Below are 26,084 nucleotides of genomic sequence, written 5' to 3'. Positions count from 1 at the left end.
TTAATTTATTTCTTTGTTTGCTTAGATGTTATTTATTATATTACACATTAAATATAATAAATAAATATTATATTATTATACTGTTATTTATCATAGATATATTTTTTCAAATATATTTACCCGTAACATTATGAAATTTAACAGAGTCACTTTTGATTTCACGTTGACTTAAAGCTCAAATGCCGAAGTATCATCTTTAATGAATAAACTACTAAATGTTTTCAGTAGATCTCAGAGGCTGCTGCTGATAATGGCTGTGTTTAGTCGTTGGATGACGTTAGTCTCTTTAATTAACCCATGGGTCTGTGTGTAATTAGAGAGATGCTCTTTGTGTGTTTGTGAGTTATATTCTGCAGGCCCTCCACCTTCTCTAATTGCTCATTATAATGTGCTGGTCGACCGGTTTGATGCTTCATACTCGTTCCGCTTACTTGAAGACGTGCTCTTAAATGATGACGTCGCTTTGCCCCACATCTTCAGAAACGCTGCGAAATCTCAGTGCGATTGTGTGTTTTTATGTGTGCGCAGATGCAGCCGTGAGTTTGAGCTTGGATGAATTATTCAGTCTGAATGATATCTGATCTTAAAGCTTCTGTCAGTTGCTGAGAGAGAATTGAGGGCAAAGTCTGCCATGCTGTGATTTACCCACACGTTCCTGGATCAACAGTGTTTCTTCCTCTTGGATTGACATTCCTGTCAAACAACTATAGCTGTAATGGTATACATGCAAACCTGGATGTGAGATATTTATGGCTTTCAAATTAGTACTGGTTCAATTTTATTATGCTCACTATTAGAATTAGACAAAAAAAAAAACATTCATCAGATTTTTTAGTTGACTAATTGATGCGTTTGAATTCCTACATTGAATTTTACATGACTCTGTATGGGCCGGGACACACAGTGTTCGCCATTGGGCTTTGTCCATCTGGCAAGTACAGATTTAAGCAATGAGGTAGGAGGAGTTGAGGATGGTGGAGGTAGTGTAGAATTGACAAGCAACCAATCGCTGATGAGAGACCAGATGTATCATGTAAATAAACCACTGTGACAGATATCAGAATCACATTGGTTCGAACCATGAACAGTTGACTGTGGACCACGCGTTGGCTGACGTCGGATTAACGTTGGAGGTCGTTGGTCCAATTCAGCATGTTGAATTGGCATTAGATCATTGGTTGAAGAGACTGCTGGGAGGTGCGTTTCCGAAAAACGATCGTTAGCCAGCTAAGGTTCCGTTGTTACAAATATAGTTCATTAATTTGACGTTTTTTCTAACGAACTTTCACAAACTGTGTCGCAAACTTGTGCACTTAAAACTACACCTCTGGAGCTGTAGTTAGAAACAGTTCCTGGCTGTGTTCTATTCCCACTTATCCCCCCTATGCCCTATTCATTTAGAACCTTCTAACATTTAAACTAAAAAAGCATTAAAGTCATCTCTCTTAGGTGTCATTTGCTTTGAAAGTATTTTTACAGCTCAGTTTTAGCGATCTTCGTGTTTAGATTTGCGTTCCCTTCGCCGTGCACTTTGAAAACATTGATGTCATTTTGAACACAGCCGAGCTGATTTTGTTACGTCTTCTAAGCCTGTATATTTTTTACAGTCATCGCTCAAAGCTTGTGAAAACAAAAACATAGCATAGGTTAATGCTTTTAATTTATAGGTTACTTATTAAGTATCTGTACTGTATATGACATGGGCCTGCTGGTTAGAACATATCTGCAGGGGTTTACATGTGTCAAATTGTAAAAGTAGATTTAAAAAAATAAATAAATAAACAATATCCTACTTAATAATAATAATATTAAAAATAGAATTTGCACAAAGAAATGATGGGGTTTCTCTCTAAAGAAGTTGTTACTCCACCCCGTTTAGAGCATCATTATGGAGGTTTTGGGCCCTATCATACACCCGCGCAATGTGGCACAAGAAGCGACAAAATTGTTGTTTGCTAGTTTCAGCTTGGCGCAAGAGTCGTTTTGACGTTTTTCGCCACGCTGTTTAAATAGCAAATGCATTTGCGCTCATATGTGCTCCCATAGGCGTTCTGGTCTAAAAAGGGAGGCGTGTTGAGGCGCATTGCTGGCGCGTTGCTATTTTCAGAAACTATAATAGATTTTTAAGTAAAGTAGAAAAAAGTAGACAAAAAAAAAGAATAAATAAACAATATCCTACTTAATAATAATAATAATAATAATAATAATAATAATAATAATAATCATCATCATCATCACTATTATTATTATTAATATTATTGTTAAAGTATGATTTTTTTTCATTTCCTTTTAATTAATAAATATTAAAGTCATTTTCTTAATAAATGACCTCATTATTTATTTATTGGGGGTAGCACGTTCGCCTCACAGCAAGAAGGTCGCTGAGTCGATCTTCGGCTCAGTTGGCGTTTCTGTGTGGAGTTTGCATGTTCTCCCAGCGTTCGTGTGGGTTTCCTCCAGGTGCTCCGGTTTCCCCCACAGTCCAAAGACATGCGGTACAGGTGAATTGGGTAGGCTAAATTGTCCTTAGTGTATGAGTGTGTGTGTAGATGTTTCCCAGAGATGGGTTGCGGCTGGAAGGACATCCGCTGCGTAAAAACTTGCTGGATAAGTTGGCGGTTCATTCCGCTGTGGCGACCCCAGATTAATAAAGGGACTAAGCCGACAAGAAAATGAATGAATGAATTAGACTACGTGTGAGCTTTTGTAAGTGAGTTTATGTTTTAGAATAGAATATGTAATGTTCTCAATAATATTTGTAAAGGGAACACAGGCCTTATATGTGCTGTTTACATATATTTCAGTTAATATTGGAAACGAGTGCATGTTATACCAAAACTAATATTGGATTTTATTTGAAATGCGTGTGTGTGTGTGTGTGTGTGTGTGTGTGTAAAACAATATCATTTGCACAAATAAATGATGGGGTTCTTCTCTAAAGAAGTTGTTACTCCACCCCGTTTAGAGCATCATTATGGGCTTTTTATGAGTCTCTGTTGCAGTTTGAACCACGTTAGTTATAACATTACGGGCTCTATTTTGACGATCCATGCGCTAAGTGCAAAGCGCAGGGCGCTAACGCATTCAGGGTGTGTCAGAATCCACTTTTGCTAATATAAGGATGAAAAAATCCGCTTTGTGCCGTGGCGCATGGTCTAAAAGGGTGGAGTTTATTTTCTTAATGAGTTATAGGTGTGTGTTTGAGAATAAACCAATCAGAGTCTCATCTCCCATTCCCTTTAAGAGTCAGTTGCGTCACGCCATGGCGCATTTGCTATTTACATGACGTAAAGTAAGTGGAAAAACTGAGCATTTTACAAGCAAGAAAACAGTTAAACAGAGCATCTACAGCGCGAGAATGAGAGATAAATTAATAACTTTCACTTTCGCTCTCGTGGATATGGAAACGTGTTGTACGCACAGACATCAATTAGCCTATAAAAAATGTATTTTGTTTGTTAAGTGCAAAGATTTGCTTCAAAACTATTTCTAAATTCAGTTCTAATTTCCAGCAAATTAATAAATGAACAATAATAACGAAGTGTGGTCAAAATACTGAGTTATATCCAAATACACATGCTGTGCCCCACATGCTCTAAAACCTGACAGGTGGACAAATCTAAGCTTGTTTTTAATAAAACAAATATAAATATAAATATAATAAATAATACTGCTAATAATAATAACATTATAAAAAAGCAAATTGTTATGAATGAACTGAAAAAGCCTCCCGAGATGAAGAAGGCATGAAGGCAGTGGTGTTTATATTTATGTAGGCTAGAAAATAAGGTTTTGTAATATTTTAATCCTTTATATTTATATACTATATACAGGGGCGCAACTACACATTTACTGAGGGGTATGCGGGTTCAAATTTTGTGTGATCCCTCTTATTTTGGCAAACTAATAATTAAATTAATTAATTAATAATAAATGAAGACAAATTTTCAGATTAACCTTATAACTTTTGACATTATGTATGATTTGACAGTTTATTTTAATAAAAATAAAAACAAATCTAAACAGTTACATCTACATGAACACTTTCGGCTGTGTGACTGCATGTTATTGTGTTAAATGATTTTGAATTAAACAATAACAATGTTATATTTTTATAAAATGCAAAATATTTTTTTTTAACAAAACATATTTATTTATTTGTATTATTTAAAACTTTTAATAAGGGTAATTTTAAAAATAGTTTTGGCACAATGGCGCCCCCCCCCCCCATGTGTGGCGCCCCTATGCGCCGCATATACTGCATACCCCCTTTTTGCGCCACTGACTATATATATCCTTAATACTTCAATTCTTTTTCATATATAAAGATATTTGCGTATTGCTCTACATCTTGAGTGTATTAAGCAATGTGTAAGCGAGGCGCATAACTAACGCTCTCTGACTGGCTTTGTTCTGGTCAACTTAAAAATCTATTATAGTTTCTGAAAATAGCAACGCGCCAGCAATGCGCCTCAACACGCCTCCCTTTTTAAACCAGAACGCCTATGGGTGCACATATGAGCGCAAATGCATTTGCTATTTAAACAGTGTGGCAAAAAACGTCAAAACGACTCTTGCGCCAAGCTGAAACTAGCAAACAACAATTGCGTCGCTTCTTGCGCCACATTGCGCCGGGTGTATGATAGGGCCCAAAACCTCCATAATGATGCTCTAAACGGGGTAGAGTAACAACTTCTTTAGAGAAAAACCCCATCATTTCTTTGTGCAAATTCTATTTTTAATATTATTATTATTATTATTATTAAGTAGTATATTGTTTATTTATTTATTTATTTTTTTGAGTCTACTTTTACAACTTGACGCATGTAAACCACAGCAGAAAATTCTAAGTAGCAGGCCCATGTCATATACAGTACACATACCTAATAAATAACCTACTATAAATTAAAAGCATAAACGTATGCTATATATTTTTGTTTTCACAAGCTTTGGAGACGTAACATAAATTCCGCTTTTAAATAATGGGTCACCTATAGCTTTCGTCATGAGCCACGGCTGTGTTCAAAATGACATCAATGTTTTCAAGGTGCACTGCGAAGGGAGTGCTATTGTAAACATGAAGATCGCTAAAACTGAATTGTAAAAATACTATGAAAGTAAATTACACATAAGAGAGATGACCTTAATGCTTTTTTATTTTGAATAATTACAAGTTTAAATGTTTTAATGTTCTAAATGAATAGGGCATAGGGGGGATAACTGGGAATAGAACACAGCCAGGAACTATGCCTCTATCTACAACTCCATAGTTACAGTTGCAAGCATACAGGTTTGCCACACAGTTTGCGAATGTTCATTGGAGCGACTGATTTGGGAAATGCTAAATCAATGTACTATGTTTGTAATGACGGACCTTGCGACTTTAGTTGGCTAATCATGGTTTTCAGAAACACACTTCTGATTGGTTATTCAACAACTAATTAGAGCGTGAGCGTGACAGTGAAGTGACGTAGCAAGAACATGAGGCTTTAATTTTGTAACATTTCTTAAATATGTGCAAGTGATATGGTTGCTGGTTTGAACCTCGGCTGGGTCAGTTGGCATTTCTGTGTGGAGTTTGCATGTTCTCCTCGTGTTGGCGTGGGTTTCCTCCGGGTGCTCCGGTTTCCCCCACAGTCCAAACACATGCGCTATAGATGAATTGATTAACTAAATTGGCCGTAGTGTATGAGAGTGTGTATGAATGTGAGAGTGTATGGGTGTTTCCCAGTACTGGGTTACAGCTGGAAAGGCATCAGCTGTGTAAAACATATGCTGGAATAGTTGGCGGTTCGTTCCACTGTGGCAACCCCTGATAAATAAGAACTAAGCTGAAGGAAAACGAATGAATGAGTTTCATATTTCTCTCACACAACTAAAAGCAATTAAGCTCAAACTACATTTCTCATCATCTCCTGTGGCAGCATGAAAATGCTAAAAATACACAGGAAAATATTGAATGCACACCTAACGTGCATCATTTGCTCTTCTCCGCATTGCATTAGAGCTAAATTAATTTTCCTGCCACAGTCGGGAAGTGAAAAAGAGCGAAAGAGAAATTGTCTGGAGAGTCAGTTTTATTCCAACTAAAAGCAATTAAAGCCATAAACACCATCTCCCCGGGAGGACCTCGAATGCCAGAATGCTGATCCAGGAACATTTTGTGCTCGGCTAAATCCCTTTAAGTGCAAAACTCTGAAGGTTTAGAGTTCAGCTTGTGATAACAATTTACAGTAAGGTTGTATTAGTTAATGTATTTACTAATGTGAACAAACAATTAACAATATGTATATAGACTACCTGACAAAAGTCTTGTCGCCTATCCAAGTTTCAGCAAATAATAACTTGACTTCTACTTGATCATTTGGTATCAGAAGTGGCTTACATAAAAAGGCACAGGCCTTGATTCTGATCATGCCTTGATGATTATTGATTTAATCAGGACAGTAAGGTCTGACTCTGCTTAGACAAAAGTCTCATCACTGAACAGAAATAATGTCCAGTCTAGAATATAAAGTCCTGCTGCAGTGGAGACAGAATGAATATTGTGTCTGACTCCATCATGAGCTTGGAGGACTGCATCCATACATCTCTGACATGACTCAAATCACTGATTAATAAAGTCATCTGGAATGGCAAAGAAAACGTTCTTGCAGGACTCCCAGAGCTCATCAGGACTCTGTGTATTCATCTTACCCCAGACATGCTCAATAATGTTCATGTCTGGTGACTGGTCTGGTCAATCCTGCTTGACTTTCTTTGCTTTCAGGAGCTTTGATGTGGAGGCTGAAGTATGAGACGGAGCGCTATCCTGCTGAAGAATCTGCCCTCTCCTGTGGTTTGTAATGTAATGGGCAGCACAAGTGTCTTGATACCTCAGGCTGTTGATGTTGCCATCCACTCTGCAGTTCTCTCGCACACCCCCATACTGAATGATTTTTGAATGAATGACCATGATTTTTTCTTCACCAAACTTGACTGATTTCTGTCTCTTGGGTTCATGCGGGTTCCAGTAGGTCTTCTGCAGTATTTGTGATGATTGGGATGCAGTTCAACAGATGATTCATCAGAAAAATTTACCTTCTGCCACTTTTCCAAATGATCAACTAGAAATCAAGTTGTTAGAGACCGAGCACCGGAACAGTGCGTAGGCTCTATTGGAATTGCTCCGTTTCTTCTTCTTCTTCTTCCCTAGGAAGAATCGTGATATTGAGGGTCTAAACATGCCCGAAAACTCACGAAACTTTGCACACGCCCCAGAAGTGAAGTGGGTTTGACAAAATGGCTTAACAGTGCCACCTATGCACATTAGACGGACTGGCCCCCGAGCTACGATTCATGTACACGTACAAAAATACACATCAAACATGCAAATACCTATAGACCTTTTTCACGGCTGCTGCATGGAGGGCGCCATAGCGACCAGTGTCTTCCAATAGAATGCTAAAAACTTCCGTTTACAGCGTGTACAACTGGTAATTTGCGCTCCGAAAATGGGTTTCAATAACGTTTTTAATGGATAACAGAGTGTTTTTGTGACACACAACCTCGAAATGTGTCTGTTAAAGCCGTTATAATCTGTCACATGTGGTTCAAGCGCGTCAGAAATACGAGAAAAACGTTCTCCTAGTTCACGTGTCTGCCGTCAGAAATACAGTGTTTGTGCTGACAGCCTGTCAGCTGTTAGCTCAGCGGCTCTTTAACACACACACACGCACACGCACACACACACAGACACATAGAATAAAAGTCTGTTATTGATCCTCTGCTGGCTGATTTGCTGTTCATTCTAATCGCGAGCCGTTTGTGTTTTATTTCGTGTGTTGTATTCACCACGGTTTGTGTTTTTCTGTCGTTTCGAAATGACACTAGCCTATATTTTCACTTTGTCACAGTTATTAAATCAGTGTGTCAGTGGCACAGTACAGGCTACGTGTGTGTGTCAAACATTTTACTGAACTACATTTGTTTGGGCTGGTTATATATTTGAAATAAAGAGAAAATGTTGACTTTAGCGATGACGAGGCTTCATTTAAACTGCAGAAGATGCCGTCTGACAACAAGGGGAAAACGCCTCACAGCAGCTGTTTTCCATCCTATTAGATCGCATTTCTTTAAATGATCAGTCCAGGAGATGCTGCTGATAGACAACAGGATTAGTTCAAAGAGGATAAAAGCAGGTAAAATAGATTACAACTATCGTTTCAAAGCTGTCCAAATGTGACTGTTTACACGCATCAGCTGCCGACCGGAAGTTCTTCGCATTCTCCTTGTGCATACACGCAAAGCATAATGGGTAATTTTGCGTTCCAAGAAAAAGGTCTATAAAAAAAAAAAAAAATATATATATATATATATATATATATATATATATATATATCTTGAAGTGTACTCTCAAACCGAACAGGAAGTCGATATTTTTAACTTCCTGCGGCAAAAAAGTGGCATTTTGCCATTTCCAGGTGTTGTATTTTAACAAACTCCTCCTAGGGATTTTATCGGATCAGCACCAAAATTGGGTTTTGTCATCTAAAGGCCTTGGCGATGTTAAATTGTGAAGATCTAGAGTTTTTATCGAAGGCCTCGTAAACTTTTACGATTGGCCACGAAAAAGGAAGTTATAATAACTCAGGCATGCATTCTCTGATTCTCACATGAAATTCACACGTTTGATAAGAGTATTGACCTGAACACGTTTACATGCCAATATCCAGTTACAGTTATAGCGCCACCTGCTGGCAACAGGAAATGACATGTTTTACACTGTAACAAACTCCTCCCACAAATTTTATCACCCATGTTCCACCAGGTTAGTCTAAAGGCCTTTGTGATGCTGAATTGTGAATATCTAGAGCAGGGGTCATCAATCTCGGTCCTGGAGGGCCGGTGTCCTTGCAGGGTTTAGCTCCAACTTGCCTCAACACACCTCAAGTATACCTAGTAAGACCTTGATTAGCTTGTTCAGGTGTGTTTGATTAGGGTTGGAGCTAAAATCTGCAGGACACCGGCCCTCCAGGAACAAGTTTGGTGACCCCTGATCTAGAGTGTCTGTGGCAGACTGACAAAGTTGAGTGCTTCGCCACGGAGGAGGAAGTACTTATAACTCAACTACACAATAGCCCCTTTCACACAGTGATACCCGGAAAATTTCTGGAACGACTTTACCGGTAAATTAAAAAAAGCGCTGTTCACACAGGCGAGGACGTTACAGAATTTATCCGGAAAAGAGCATTCACACATCCATCGCAAAATGCCGTTAAATTCTGACATCATTAACTAGAAATGAGCTCTAAACGGTTGCGCTTGTGTTTGTAAACATTTGACTACATCACAAACTCTGTGGATGGATCAGATTTGTGAAAAACTCCAATGAAAACATAGAGAAACACTTGCGCATGTCGAGATGTTCAAGATATGTGTGTGTGCTGGCGCTATGGGCGCTCACGGGCACACGCAAAGCTTGAAGGTAAACAAACAACGGCTTATCATAAACATTTTATCGATAATTTTTTACACAGTTGGCATTAAGAAGGAACATATAAACGTGATCTGCCTAACATCTAATAGCTAAAGGTGTCCGGAAAAATATTCAAAGGCTTTTATTCTCATAAACCGCGTGCACGTGAATGCGTCTGACTGTTCTGATTGGCTAAAGTAGACGTCTCACGTCAGAACAATCTAGACGTGTACGCGCTCTTTCCGGAAATCTTTCTTCTGCGTTCACACAGCGCAGCATTCTGGCAAATTACCGGTAATGTTGCAACTTCTCTTTCCAGAAAATAGCCAGAACGAATTTACCGGTATTTTCAAAAAGGGCCCGTTCACACATACACACCTTTCCGGAAAATTGCCGGTAATTTTCCGGAAAGGTCTGTATGTGTGAAAGGGGCTAATGTCTGATCTGCCAGAAAATTCACAGGTTCGATGAGAATTCTCTCCTGAAGACATCTACATGCCAATATTGAGTCACAGTCATAGCGCCACTTGCTGACAGAAGGACGTTTGGCATAAATCAATCATTTTCTCAGATTTGTTTATATATACATCAGCTTAAATTAATATTGTCTACTGTTCTCTGTCATCCTAAGGCCATCGAGCAGCGGTGAGCCTGTGTGCTAGGTCCCTTTCATCGCTGCTTGCAGCTTTAATTATTTGTTGCTCTTACAACTGGGATCCACGACAAGGCTTTTTCCAGGTAGTGTAGTACAGTATTTGTTCATGTCCGTTAAAGAAAATACAGTTGTTCATTGTTAGTTCATGTTAACTCACAGTGCATGAACTAATATTCATTTTGACGTTAATAACGCATTAGTAAATGCTGAACTATGATTAATAATTGCTGTACAAGTGTCGCTCGTATTTAGTTCATGCCAGTAAATACATGAAACCTTATTGTAAAGTGTGACCACATAACAGAGGGATCCTAAATGCATTTCAAGACTGACTGACTGACTGACAGACCCGTCTATCCAATGGTGTGTGTGCGTGTGTGTAGTTTCTGACTGTGTGTTTACCCCTCGTTCCTCATTGACTGCTGTCAGGACCGGAAGCGCAGCTATAAAGCGGTGCAGTCGTGTGAGGAAGGGGTGACATCTGGAGAGGCGCTCGCGGCCTTGGCACAAAACTCCACATACATGCACAATGTGCTCGGGCCGGCCTGCATCTTCCTCCGCAAGGGCTTCGCTGAGAGCCGGCAGGCTGTACGTAAGTCTGGACACACACATCTACACACACATGCTCGCGCACATATGATGGCATTTCATGCTTTATGAGCACTCTCCATAAATGTAATTATGTTTCTACGATACGACACTTACACCCAAGTGAAAAAAAAAACTATCTGAAGTTTAACATTTGCTAAATTCTTCATTCTGTGTGTATTATGAGCTGTTTTCCTCATAGGGAAGAAAAAAATATCCCCACAACGGCAAAAATTAATGGTATTGCTTGCTATACTTGTAGGCAGGGCTTTACATTAACACCCGCCAACCCGCCAAATGCGGGTAGATTTCAGCTTTGGCGGCTTAGACAGACACCTCCAGTAGCCACTTTGGATGGTTGAAAATAATTTCTAAATTGTAGTTTTCCCTAAAAACAGGGTTCGACAATATAAGGATGACCCAATAAGCGAGCAAATGTGATCTTAGAATCAAGAAGTAATATAATTGTGATCACGCGAGCAGAAGAAAGCAAGAGAATACTGAATGAGAGGATGATCATCACTCGCGCTAACAGCTGATGTGATGCGCGTAACTGCTTAAAACGCGTGTCCGCGACTGCTTAACACGTGCGCGCTCCCAAATCGTGAAGCAACCATGTCTGGAACAGGTTCTGGAAACGCAACTGTCATCGGTTCTCTTTCAAATAAACTAGACAAAAAGTGATGAACATGCATCCACAGTCCTGATGCTTTTAAGAGCTCTAAGGCCCCGTTTACACTAGTGCGTTTTAGTTTTAAAACGGCGTTGTAGAATGAAAACGATCCGCGTCCACACTCGCGTTTTACCCAGCGTTTCTGAACTGCTCTCCGTCCACACCAAAACGCTGAAAACGCACATCACGTGACCACACACACACTCTCGGGCAAGCGCTCCAGCATTTCTACCCAGATGAGAGCTCTGCTTGTCGGACTGCTCATCAAGCATCTCCCGCTGAATCTAATCTCGCTATATTTGCTAAAGGTGATATTTCATTCATGTTGTTGTCTTCTCATGTGATCGCTTGCCTTTATTTCCTACAATGTATAAACTTATTGTATGTTATACTTTTTTAATTATCGATTATTAAAACTGATATTCAGCAAAAGAGAGGGTGCGTTTCGTATTTTTACTAAAATTAAAAGGAGGCAGTTGTTATCGGCTCCGTTTTGTTATAAATATCCACACAGTGAAGATGACGCTCATATATGCAGCACGACGCCTCAACATTTCTGCTGTCTGTTAAGTTGCTAATATTAAAAAGAAAATAGGCAGTTCCTTAAATCATGTTTACATTTTATTGTTGAGAAAGTGAAACAACGTAGCCAGGGTAATGTGAATGAAGTTATAAAGTACACTGTTCCCTTTGAAGATTTACCCGTGTCCTCGGTATGTTTTCCATATCAAACTGAGAAGGGGGAGACTGCAGCCTTGATCAAACTTGCGAAGTCTTAGCTTACAAGAAGAGGATGCGAGACTGAACTGTGTGTGGGCTACTTAATATTGAGGAAAAGCCCCAATCAGATAGGCGAACGTTTGCAGCCCCGCCTCCGTTTTCAGATGTCTCCGTCTTTCCCCATCCACACTGAGACGGAGCAGCAGCGTTTTAGAATGAAAACGGCCTCTCCAGTGTTTTCAAAACGCTCCGTTTTTGGCGCTCGAATTTTCAAAATACTTCATTCTGTGTGATTTATGAGCTGTTTTCCTCATGTCGAACAAAACATGTCCCTACAAGTACAGAAATGACTAGTATTGCTACTTGTGGGGACATTTAGTGAATGCATATGTAACCCCCGCCGGTCCTACTGCACCTAACCCGCTCCGAGCTGGGATCAAACCGGCCACCTTCCGCATGGGAGTCGGTTGCTCTAACAAGAAGCCTAAAGACCAAGGCCTCTGTCGCTAGATCATCTTTAGAGGTCAGAGGAGTGAGGTTTACCTGCACAGCACTTCACTAGCTGACCTTCACTACACTCACCCGCCTAAACTTCACTCCCATCGGGGTCACGGCACCAATGTAACCCCACCAGTCCTACTGCACCCAACCCGTTCTCTGAGCTGGGATTGAACCGGCGACCTTCCGCATTGGAGTCGGTTGCTCAACCAAGAAGGCTAAAGACCATGGCCTCTAGCGTCTGTCGCTAGAGCACCTTTAGAGGTCAGAGGAGTGAAGTTTACCTGCACAGCACTTCACTAGCAGGCCTCCATTATACATACCTCAAGTAAACACACATATACATGATGAGTTTTAATGCTTTATAAGCACTCTCCATTGACGTAATGATGTTTCTACTGTACAGAAATATCTAGTATGGCTACTTGTGGGGACATTTAGTAATTGCATATGTAACCCCACTGGGCCCATGGCACCCAACACGCTCTGAGCTGGGATCAAACCGGTGACCTTCCGCATGGGAGTCGGTTGCTCTAACAAGGAGGCTAAAGACTATGGTCTCTGTCGCTAGATCATCTTTAGAGGTCAGAGGAGTGAGGTTTACCTGCACAGCACTTCACTAGCTGACCTCAGCTACACTCATCCACCCAAACCTCACTCCCATTCGGGTCACGGCACCAATGTAATCCCACCAGTCTGCACCCAACCTGTTATCTGAGCTGGGATCGAACCGGCGACGTTCAGCATGGAAGTCGGTTGCTTTAACAAGGAGGCTAAAGACTATGGCCTCTAGCGTCTGTACTCACTGTACTGTATTTTATTCTGAAATGTATTCCTACACTGCAAGAAATCTGGTCAGGAATGCAGAACTCTGACTTCCGGTTCGAGCAATGTAGAGAACGGTCGCGTGCGTATGAGCCTCCTGACAACTTTACCTTAAATATCAGTTTAATAATCTTCTTAACACATTAGGTTGAAACTGGTGACTTTTAAGCAGACGTGGATGCAAAATGCCGGGTTCCAAAACGAAAGCTGACCAAGATCCGAAGAAAACTTCGATAAGCAGCAAGCTGGCTAAAATGGCGATGGGTGACTCGGAGACGGAGGAACTTTCTCTAAATAAACTGACATCGGAGTTGGAAAAACAACGCGAAAACCTCAAAGACGATATGAGTGCTCTAATCAAATCTTCCCTTGCACCAATTCAACATTCTATTGAATTGTTTAAAGAAACTGTTGACACGCTCGGAAAACGCCTCACTACTGTGGAAACAACTGCCGGGGAAAACTTTGAGGCTCTCAATAGAGCTGAGGCGGACATCGCAGCGCTGAAAGCATCGAACGAAACGCTGTTAGATCGTCTAGATGACCTGGAAAATCGTTCACGCAGGGCAAACCTCCGGATTATAAACGTCCCCGAAGACAGCGAAAGCGGAACAGACATGATCAAGTTTACTTCGGATCTACTAAAAGACGTGCTGGGAGAGCAGGTGTTTGAGAAACCACCCGAACTGGAAAGGGCACATCGAGCGCTAGCGCCTAAACCCAGAGATGGACAACCTCCAAGGCCCATCATCGTCTGTTTTCATCGTTACCAAGAGAAGGAACGAACCTTGCAGTGGGCCAGACAACACGAGCTGCAATACCGAGGGAAAACCATCAGATTTTACCCTGACCTGAGCGCAGCTCTCAGCAGGAAGCGCGCTGCTTTCAAGAATGTCAAAACGAAGCTCTATCAAAAAGGGATTCGTTTCAGACTTCTTTACCCTGCCCGTCTGCGTCTTACATATGACGGGGAAACTCTCACCTTTGATTCAGCTCCAGATGCCGAAGCCTTCTATGAACGGCAAATTAACACGCCCGCAGCTGCTGGAAATTGACTTTTGCTGTTCCCAATTCGTTCCTAAATACTTCAGAAAGTTACGAGGTCATCTACTTCACTTTATTTTTATCATCATCATTAATCTTTTCACTTTTCTTTATCGTTAAAATGCACACTTCAACACGAGAGGGCATTATTAATATTAAACAGCGGACGGTCACTCACAGACTGCTATTTTTGCTTTGCAATATAATACTGTAAGGACAGATGGACAAAATTTTTCCCTCCTTTTAGCTAGTTTCACTTAAAACTGCTAACGCTATCTTGTTTTTTCTTTTTTTTTTTTTAACCTAATTTTATTTTTATAATTACCATTTATAAACGTATGATGCGTGTATGTCGGAGACTCAGTTGTTTAGTTATAAATCGAGTCGCTGGGAGTGCAACTAGGTTTGTGGAGTCCTGCAGCTTACCTTAGTTCCGAAGGTAAACATAGGAAAAGGTGTTCTGATGTTCAAGGGTTGGTTCACTGCCTCGGGGTTTTTATGTTTGTTTGTTGGTTTTTCTCTTTTTTTATTTTCTTTTTTGATATTTTCTTTTTATCATTTATTATTTATTATTATTATATATATTATCTGAGTGATGACAGAGATACAGAAACACTTAGCTGTGTGTTACCTTTTGTCTATGTTCCATTATGTCTATCTTAAACAGAGGAGGAATGACAGGAAAGTCATTCATTAGGTTTACTTCATGGAATGTTAAGGGTCTTAATGGTCCTGTTAAGAGGTCAAGAATCTTCTCTCATCTTAAACGTCTTAAATCTGACATAATTTTCCTTCAGGAGACACATTTACTCAATTCAGATCATCTTAGATTACAGAAACCATGGGTTGGACAAATTTACCACTCTAAATTTAATGCTAAAGCAAGAGGTACAGCTATAATAATAAATAAAAACATTCAGTTTTCAGCTTCTAATATTATTTCTGATCCTCAAGGTCGCTATATTATAGTATCAGGGAAACTATTTCAAACTCAGGTCTTGCTGGTGAATGTTTACGGCCCCAATTGGGATGATAAGAAATTTGTAAGCAAACTGATAGCTGCTTTACCCAATTTTAATTCGCATTATTTGATATTAGGGGGTGATCTCAATTGTGTAATGGATCCAAACTTGGATCGCTCTAACCCAAAAACACAAGCACTTTCCAAAATGGCAAATGAAATGCTAACCTTTATGAACCAGACAGGCTGTGTAGACCCTTGGCGCTTTTTTAACCCTCACAGCAAGACCTTCTCTTATTTTTCTCATGTACATCACTGTTATTCAAGAATTGATTATTTTTTCATAGACCAAAGTCTCCTCTCTTCAGTAAAGGGTATAGAATATTCTGCCATTGTAGAATCCGATCATGCACCTCTACTACTTGACCTCTCTTTTCCGAGTAACTTTACGAGCTACACGTGGCGATTAAAATCCTCACTATTGTCAGATGAATCATTCTGCCAACACATATCTTCTTCAATTGACAATTTTTTAGAATTCAATTCAACAGAACATATTTCCCCCTCCCTGTTATGGGAAACATTAAAAGTAGTGCTTAGGGGAGACATTATATCATATACCGCGTTTATTAATAAAGAGAGGGAGGAAAAAAGGTTGCATCTAATTGATGAAATATCCAAAATTGATAATCAGTATTCTACATCTCCTTCACCAGAACTCTATAAGGAAAAAATCGGTCTCCAGACACAATATAATTTAATCTCAACTAGCCATGCAGAACAGCTTATTCTTAGATCGCGGGGTTATTTTTACGAGCATGGTGATAAAGCTAGCCGATTTTTAGCCCACCAACTTAAATCCAGATCATCAGCACAATATATTTCTGAAATCGCAAATGATGAAGGGGAATTAACAACTGACCCCCTTCAAATCAATAACATATTTACAAACTTTTACTCTAATCTTTATGCATCTGAAGCATCTAAGGACCCATTTAAACTGATAGAGTTTTTTAATAAAATATATACTCCCAACATTTCATTAGATCATAAAAAAGACCTAGACCGCCCCCTTCAGTTGCATGAAATATCTGAGGCCATATCAGCTTTACAGAGTGGCAAGACCCCAGGCCCTGATGGCTTTCCCATCGAATTCTATAAGAAGTTTTCTGCTAAATTATCCCCATTACTTTTAAACATGTTTGTACATTCTTTTTCTCAGGGAACTCTACCAAACTCTCTCAATGAAGCACTGATTACGCTTTTGTTGAAACCCCAAAAAGATCCAACTAAATGTAGTTCATATCGCCCAATTTCTTTATTAAATGCAGATGTCAAAATCTTAGCAAAATTATTAGCTATCCGCTTAGAATCTCCTCTACTTAATATCATCTCTGCTAATCAGACCGGTTTTCTAAAAGGACGTCATATTTTTTCCAACATCCGCTGTCTCTTAAATGTCCTCTACACCCCCCCATCTCAGGACGTACCTGAAATTGTAGTATCATTAGACGCTGAAAAGGCATTTGACCGAGTGGAATGGGATTATCTTTTTTTCGCTATGAATAAATTTGGATTTGGCCCCAGTTTTATCAAATGGATCCAATTGTTGTACTATTCTCCATTTGCCTCTGTGCTTACTAATAAATGGAGGTCTAAAATCTTTCCCTTATCAAGGGGCACTCGGCAGGGGTGCCCACTTAGTCCCCTTTTATTTACAATCGCAATAGAGCCACTGTCTATAACATTAAAATCTATACCTGCTTTTCATGGAATAGTTAGGTGGGGGGTCGAACACAAGCTCTCATTATATGCTGATGACCTACTTCTCTACATTTCAGATCCTCTGTCATGCATCGGCGACATTCTCAAAGTTTTAAATGATTTCGGAACCTTCTCAGGCTACAAGTTAAATATTTCCAAAAGTGAATGTATGCCTGTAAATACACTTGCCAGGCAAATGCCCGACTCTGTGTTTCCCTTCCACATGACAAGATCCGAGCTTAAATATTTGGGTATTATTATCACTCCAAACTTCAAAGGATTATATGAAAAAAACTTTACCCCTCTATTGACTAAACTTAAATCTGATCTTCAAAAATGGCGGATCCTCTACCTATCCCTGGCAGGCAGGGTAAACTGTGTTAAAATGATAGTTCTTCCTAAACTTTTATATGTATTTCAATGTCTCCCTATCTTCTTATCCAAAGCCTTTTTTAAAACATTAGACAAACTTATCTCAAGTTTTTTATGGGATGGAAAGACTCCTAAGATCCGGAAGGAGTTCCTTGAGAAAAATAAGGGTGATGGAGGTTTAGCTCTTCCTAATTTTTTATCATATTATTGGGCAGCTAATGTTCAAAAAATTGTTTATTGGATGTGCTCACCAGGTAGCGACGATTGGCACGAAACAGAATCCAGATCATGCACAGCAACCTCCTTACAAGCCCTGGCGACATCTAGTTTACCAATTAAAACCACACGACACACACAAAATCCAATTGTCTGCTGCACTGTTAAAATATGGTCTCAGTTACGTCAACATCTCAAATTAAGACAAGCCCTTATGCTTCAGAGCCCAATATGCAACAATCATGCATTCCTCCCCGCCATACTAGACCTTGGGTTTAAACGTTGGCAAGATAAAGGCATTGTACAGTTTGGAAACCTTTACATTGATGGTGTCTTTGCAAGTTTTAATGATCTCCGCTCCAAATTTAATCTGAACCATAATGACCTCTTCCGTTACTTTCAGATACGCCATTTTGTGAGTGCTCAAAGCCCAACATTTCCTAGTATTCCTTTAAAGTCCTCTGTTGATTCTCTGTTTGAAACACACTCTAATCTACAAGGTTTTATTTCTAGAACATACACAATTTTTATGTCTTTGAAAATTGTAAGTACAGAAAAGATTAAAATTAGGTGGGAAAAAGAACTGGGAGTAGCACTTTCAGAGGAATCTTGGAGCAATGCCCTAAGTAGGGTGAACGGTAGCACTTCTTGTGCTCGCCTAAGTTTAATACAATTTAAAGTGTTACACCGAATACATCTAAGCAGATCTCGGATAGCCTCTTTTAACTCTACTTTTGACAAGACCTGTATAAGATGTCACACAGGCGTAGCAGACCTGTCTCATATGTTTTGGACGTGCCCTAAGCTTAATCCTTACTGGTCAACTATATTTAATACATTGTCTAAAGTGTGTGAAGTACAGCTTAGGCCATGTGCAGAATTTGCTTTGTTTGGGATTCCACCTGACGAACTGAGTCTGACTCAAAGACAACAAAACATAATAGCCTTTGCATCTCTGCTGGCTCGCAGACAAATTTTACTGCACTGGAAATCGTTAAATCCACCTAAAGCATCACACTGGCTTCAAGATCTGATGTTATATTTACACTTGGAAAAAATTAAATATTCAATTAGAGGCTCTAGCAAATTCTCATATGTATGGCAACCATTATTAACATATTTCTCTGCTATAAGTGTACTTCCTGGGGAATAATGTGACTGTCTTGTATGTAACTGGAATCTTTTTTCTTTGTCCTTTCTTTCTCTGTCCAGAATCTCAAGCTTTTTCTATGTTAACTTACCATTGTAAGATAGCACAGCCTTATCCCTCATTGAATCACCCATTACTGTTGTCACTCTATTTCTATATGTATTTATAATTATTTTAATTATTTATGTATGTATTTATTTATTTATTTTTATTTTTATTTTGAAAAAAAAAAAGATTTGATAGTACTTTTTTTTTTTTTTTTTACATTTTTTTAAAAATTCATTACTATTATTTTTTTTTATATAATTACTTTTCCCTTCATTTTTTATTTATTTATTTATTTATTTATTTATTTTTATTGTTCTTTAGGCAGTGTATTTAGGGGTTGTTAAAGTGGGTTTTATATGTATAAAATGTATATAAAATGTCAATTTTCTGTATAAATAATGTAACTTGTTCTTGGCATAAAAAATAAAGGGAAAAAAAAAAAAAAAAAGGAATGCAGAACTCTGTTTTACTTTTACAAAATACTTCATTCTCTGTGATTTATGAGCCATTTTCTTTATGGGGACCAAAAAATGTCATCACAAAGGCAAAAATTACTGGTATTGCTATACTTGTGGGGACATTTGGTGAAAGAATAACAGCATCACACCAAGTGTGCCGCAAGCCTGCGTTTGAGTGAAGGTCTCGGCCGTTAGATCGCCCCCTGGGGGCTGGCTGCAGTACAAGTCATAAAGCCCGCCTCCTCCATGTTAATGAAGGAGACTTGAGCCCAAATAAAAAAAATTATTACACTTGCAATAAAATGTCCCAAAAGATGGTTCTGGTGGATTAGGGCACTGATTATTGTGCTGAAATAGGTGCAGATCTTCATTTTTGTAAACAGTTTGTTTTTAGCAGTAATTTAATGCTGGGCGTGTCATCGTGATTGACAGTTGTGATTGACAGTTTCTCAAAGCAGCGCGTCTGAGTCTCGGCAGAAGACTGAAATGTTATTATTCGATTTCTGTGTTATTTTACCATGACAAAATGAGTTCAGCAGTAAACTACAGTTTCTGACATACATGATCCTGGTGGAACACTGTTTATTCGCTAAGGTCAGGGCTTTTTTCGGGCTTTATTAGTTTGCTGATACACGCCTAGCCACCCAGATAGCAAAACACACTCGGGCCAGTTCCAGCTAGATTCTCGCCTGCCGGAGACTTACCCCTCAGAGCTCAGACTGACTACCTCTGCTGGACCAACTCCGGATGCCTGGACTCACTGCCCGATTCCAGCCCGAGTCAATCGAGCCAGATGCGGCGGCCGAGCGAGCCGGCGCTGCCGCATGCGAGTCGGAATCAGCCCGCGACGCCGCGAGTAGGTTATGCGCTGTGGCCCGGAGCTGGCGCGATTGAATATATAAAACCCTCATATTTGTTAACGTTATTACATCCATTTGTGTTGATATGACAGCAAACGCATGCTGAGAAGTTCGGGGGACGTGGTTGATTGTACATAAAGCCTTTGGTTGGAAGTTCGACTCCGCTCATTTTCGCGGCTCCTCCTCTGGCTCCATCAGACAGTTCTTCTGCGCATGTCTGGCTCCAATTTCAGCAGTCTTTTGCAACAGTTTGTGCCCGTCAAGCAGGCGTTTTGCCCTCAAGGCGTTCAATGGGAAAAGGGGCTGTCGCGTCGTCCATATTTTTTACAGTCATTGGATCACACACACACACAATGGGTTTCCATGCTTTATGGGCACTGTCCATAGATTTCTGTACTGTATTTACTGTATATTCTGTCCTATTTGCCCAACACTATGCCTAAACCCAATACTCATAGAAAAAAATCTGTAATTTAACATTTACAAATTACCTCATTCTCTGTGTATTATGAGTGGAAAAATCTCCTCATCTGCCCACACACACTCAAATGGATAGGGTTGGATTTTTATGTTTTATGGGGACCCTTCATAGACGTAAGAATTTTTATACTGTACATACCGTATATTCTGTCCTCTTCACCCAACAGTTTGCCTAAACCCAACCCTGACAGAATAAAATGGTAGTTTTACATTTACAAAATATTTCATTTATTGTGATTTATGTGCCGTTTTTCTCATCGGGACCAGAAATTGTCTCTACAAGGTCAAAAACGACTGCTATTACTATATATGTGGGGACATTTGGTCCTCACAACATCACGAATACCAGAAACACACACACACCTGCACGCTCATGCAGAACAAGCTCTGGCATATTTTCTGATTTTCAGAAGAGACACACTCTGTATGCATTAAAAATGATATAAAGGACAAAGCACTGTCAACATCACTACACAAACCATAGATCATGCTTATAAAGCTTTTGCAACACTGACTGCCCTACTTTTCCAAAAGAATGATGATTGAAATTCATATAAGAACTGCTTTAGTTATTGACAAATACACAGCTGAGTGGGACAGAGATAATCATGCAATACGTCAAACATATTTCAGACGCTGGAAATGTATAATCTGCACTCATCACATAATGAGAATAGACTTAATCTCCGGTCTAAACACAGAGATCATCTGTAAATGGATATTTGAAATAGCATTTCCTGCGCTCTGACATGCCAAGTTTTTAGTTTAAAATAACATTTTGCCAAATTTATATGTAATTACTTACGCTTTTATGAGCTCACGGAGAGATTACATTAGATATAAGTATTTAAAATGTGCATCTTTTCACACCCTGGGTCCATTTAAAATGGATTAATAAAGGGTTTGAAGGTATGGAAAATAATACTTTATGAAAATAATTCAGCAGCGGTGCTTTCCTCTGTTATAATCATTTCACCTCACATATGAATGAGTTTGCTGTTTGTTATGATTGGGATTGAATGATGCATAGTCTGTCTTAAATGTGACAAGCGTTTTTACTGAATCAAAAACATGCAGCACTTCCATTGTTGACTGAATCTTTACAGAATGACTCTTATGAATCAGTTCTTTAGAATCAAAGGCACACATTTCTGATTATAAGTCTGATTGTAAATCGAGGGAATATGAGCAAATTCTTTTTTCAAAGTTTGCAAGAATGTAAAGCTCGGTCTAGTCATGCCAACGAGTTCTGTTGTTCAGAGGTAAATCGTGTTCGCTTGTGTTTAAGGAGAGCTGTGGAGCTCAATGCTGGGATCAAAGAAACGAACAGCTTGAGCTGATTATGAGAGATCAATCCTGAGTTTATGAAGACTTAATCCAAATGGGAAGATGGAGTTTAAAAACCGTGCAGACGTTAAATCTGTTTGAGACGCTTAAAAGGCCGAGTGTATTAGTTTACATGTGCCATTGTGATCCTAATGCTGTGATCAGTTACTGCTTTATATATATATATATATTAAATACAGTTGAAGTCAGAACCATTAGTCCCCCTTGTTTATTTTTCCCCCCAATTTCTGTTTAACCTAAAGATTTTTCAACACATTTCTAAACACAATAGTTTTAATAACTCATTTCTAATAACTGATTTATTTTATCGTCGCCATGATGACAGTAAATAATATTTGACTAGATATTTTTCAAGATACTTCTATACAGCTTAAAGAAACATTTAAAGGCTTAACTAGGTTAATTAGGTTAACTAGGCAGGTTAGGGTAATAAGGCAAGTTATTGTATAACGATGATTTGTTCTGTAGACCATCGGAAAAAAAATAGCGTAAAGAGGCTAATAATTTTGTCCTTAAAATGGCTTTTAAAAAAATTCAAAAATGCTTTTATTGTAGCCGAAATATAACAAATCAGACTTTCTCCTGAAGAAAAAAATATTATCAGACATACTGTGAAAATTTCCTTGCTCTGTTAAACATCATTTGGGAAAAATTTAAAAGAGAAAAAAATAATTTAATAATAATATTAATTAATTTTTAATTAATATTAAAAGAGAAAAAAATTCAAAGGGGGGCTAATAATTCTGACTTCAACTGTATTGCTTACTATATATATATATATATATATATATATATATATATATATATATATATATATATATATATATATATATATATATATATATATATATATATACATACATACTGGAAACAGTACTTTCCACCCTCATTAAAATACAGATGGTTGTTGCAGTTACATTACTGTAAGTCATTTATAAAACACCTTTGTTCAAAGCGACTTACAATTGAGAAGGCATTTAGCGATTCAACAAGAAGATTGCCTCTTTCTGCTCTATTATGATGATGTAAATCGAGTCTAAAGCGCATGGTGCAAAGCATTAAGGACATGTTCAAATCCACTTTTGTTATTTTAAGAATGAAAAAATATGATTTGCGCCCGGCACATGGTCTAACAGGGTTGTGCTTATTCTCTTAATGAGTTCTGGGTGTGTTTTGTGCATAGTGTTCATTAAACCTATCAGAGTCTCATCTCATATTGCCTTTAAGAGTCGTGCCAGGGCGCTTTTGCTATTTACATGGTGACATTGTAAGTGAAAAAACTGAACGCTTCTCTAGCGAGAAAACAGCTAAACAAGCCTGCAGCTAGAATAAACAGCAAGCTTTCTCCGTTCGGCCTCTTTCTCTTTACTTTATTTTTACTCTTTACTCCTTTACTTTTGTAGATAAGGAAACAGTGGAAACTCACTCCACTGAAGACATCTATTAGCCTACATATTTAATTTAGTTTGTTAAGCCCAAAGTTTTGTTCAAAAACTATTTCCAAATTCAGTTCTATTTTCCAGCAAACGAGTAAATGAACAGTAATAATGAAGTGTGGTCAAACAACTGAGAACGTCCTGTTCTTTTGCTCCATATAGTGATGAATACGTCTCCAAAACCCGACAGGTCAACAAATCTAAACTTGTTTTTATTCAAATAAATATGCATAATAAATACTGTTAATACTAATATTATTCTAATGTGCCCTGACAACCTGACATTGCAATATTTAGTTTTTCTGTAATATATATTTAGATATTAATATAGTTTCACTAGATGATTTAAGCAGCTCTTTTTGAAAAGATTTCATTGATTTAGACAGATTGGAATGATCAAGTCAAGCATAAATTCTAAACTACAAGCATACACTGTTAAGGAGGTTTGTAAATTACAAACTATTTAACTGTAATAAGAACTGCGTTATGCGGTATGTTACTGTATTGTAAAGTTGCACTGTGAAAATTACTGTATATTTTACAGTAAACATGCAATACTGCACATATACAGCAATATAAATGGCTCTGCAAATGTAAATAAAGTTCTTTTGCTGAAATTATTTTACTGTAAGTTACTGTATTTTCTACAGGAAACTGTTAACAGTGTAAATAAATACAACAGATCAAAGATAGAAGTAAAACAAACAAACAGCCGTTAATGGTTTTCTGGGGAGTCTTAACAGTATTCAGGCATAAATATCAAACATAAAATAAGATGGTCATCATTATAAAATTACTTAAAAATTATAATCCTAATGTTTTATTATTTAATAAATGGTCTATTCTTGCAATGTGACTATTGCGGTTACACTCATTGCGATATCGATGCTCAAACGATATGTCATTTAGCCATAATACAATAATGGTAATCAATGTACCCTCCAGAAAAATGTTACTGTAATAAAAATCATGGTTATTTTCATGGTTTATTTTTATTAAATGAACAACTGAGAGTCTTCTGTCATTAATGCAGCAGAACTGGACATATATTCATGGTTTGTTGCTGATGACTTTGTTTGTTGTGTTTCAGAACAGAGAGCTGAGACCAGAGGAAATGGATGGTAAGGTTCATATTATGCAACACCTCTTCTTTCCTGATTATAATCATCAGAAATGTTTATTGAGCAACCAATCATTATATTATAACAGGGCTATTCAATTGGCGGCCTGCGGGCTGAACCCGGCCCCCAAGGCAATTTGTTCTGGCCCTCCAAATAGTGTGACCAAGACAAAAAAATTTACTTAGTTCAGTCGAAAAACGGCCGCTATAGCTATGAAGTGACGTGCGTCTGTTTAATTCAGTGTGAGCTGCAGAGGCTCAGCAGAGTCACCATAAGCGAGTGGTGCGGACAGCCGTAAATATTCGGATATGTTTTCTAGAAAATTCCTTTTGCAAAATGCACTGTAATCATTAATAGGGATGCAACGATTAGCTGATTTCACTATTAACTGCGCTTTAATTCGTCACAGTTAATTAATCGTAAAGGCTTCTTTAAGCCGCATTTCTGTTGCACGGAAAAGTTATGACAAGTTGCCAACTGTGCGCTAGTTTAAAGTTCCAAGTATGTACACCGAGGCTAATACACACGCACACCGGATTAACAATAGCAGCAGCCGTTCCCATATCACGTCTTTTCCGCTTACAAGTTTGTTATTTCTAATGCAAGAATGACAATATGCGCGCACAAGTGGAACAACGGGCTTGCCTCTGTCAGGGCGCACGCAGTAGAAAACATCTCACGGTTGTGCGTGCCTTTCAGTGCAATGTCAACAAAAGATATGTTAAACAAATTATTAATATTATTATTATGATTATTATTATTAATAATATATCACATTATTTTTTATATGATTATGTACGCATGAACCCAGGTGATAACCCAGCTTACCTCCAAGTGGATGGCACTGTTCCACTATTACCAGATTGCTCAGTAGCTCACCGTGTATGTCAGCAGACTTGAGATGCAGAACAAAGTTGACCCGAACAACAGGGTTCGAGTCAGGGGAAGAAGGGTTCCAGAAAGTGGGTAACGCCCCATTCACATGGGGCGTCAGCGTCAACGCCTCCCATTCACTTAGAATGGGTGACGTCAGGCATTGCCGAACTGCATTGTGGATCCGTCGACGCTGCATAAAAGTTGGGACTTGCTCAACTTTTCAAGCGGCGACGGAAGCGTCAGCCAATCAGATCGCTGTATGCAAATACACCAGCTCTGTCAAGCGTTTTCGCTGAAGCCCCGTGTGAATGGGGCGTAAAACAAAAACAAAAGGCAAAATATAAAACAAACAAACAAACCAGCAGATAACAGGGTGAGAATGTGGTAAGATCCGAAAGCATGGTAAATATCAGATGGTTTTCCTTTTATTGGATTGCTTTTGAAAACACTATTGGTTGGGTTTAGGGAAGGGGGTGAGACAGTCGATCAGTCAGTCAGTCTGCGGATTTACAAGAGAAGAGCAGGCATGAATGGC

At 38.7% G+C, this 26,084-nt stretch overlaps 1 protein-coding gene across 10 annotated transcripts in view; it reads left to right on the top strand.

Moving 5' to 3' along the window:
* Positions 1-26,084, top strand: part of cabp1b (calcium binding protein 1b) — a 206,213-nt gene that overhangs the window by 164,835 nt on the left and 15,294 nt on the right. For 6 of the 10 annotated variants that reach the window (XR_015500319.1, NM_001447094.1, NM_001002414.4 and 3 more), the window contains 1 exon segment: positions 24,643-24,673. Coding sequence is in view for 9 of the 10 variants with exons in the window: in NM_001447094.1 (NP_001434023.1) it covers positions 24,643-24,673 (31 nt within the window). In the remaining variant the exon portion in view is untranslated. 10 annotated transcript variants of the gene reach the window in all.

Source organism: Danio rerio, chromosome 10 (assembly GCF_052040795.2).
Source record: "Danio rerio strain M-AB ecotype USA chromosome 10, GRCz13ab, whole genome shotgun sequence".
NCBI lineage: Eukaryota > Metazoa > Chordata > Actinopteri > Cypriniformes > Danionidae > Danio > Danio rerio.
This window is presented reverse-complemented; position numbering and strand designations above follow the sequence as displayed.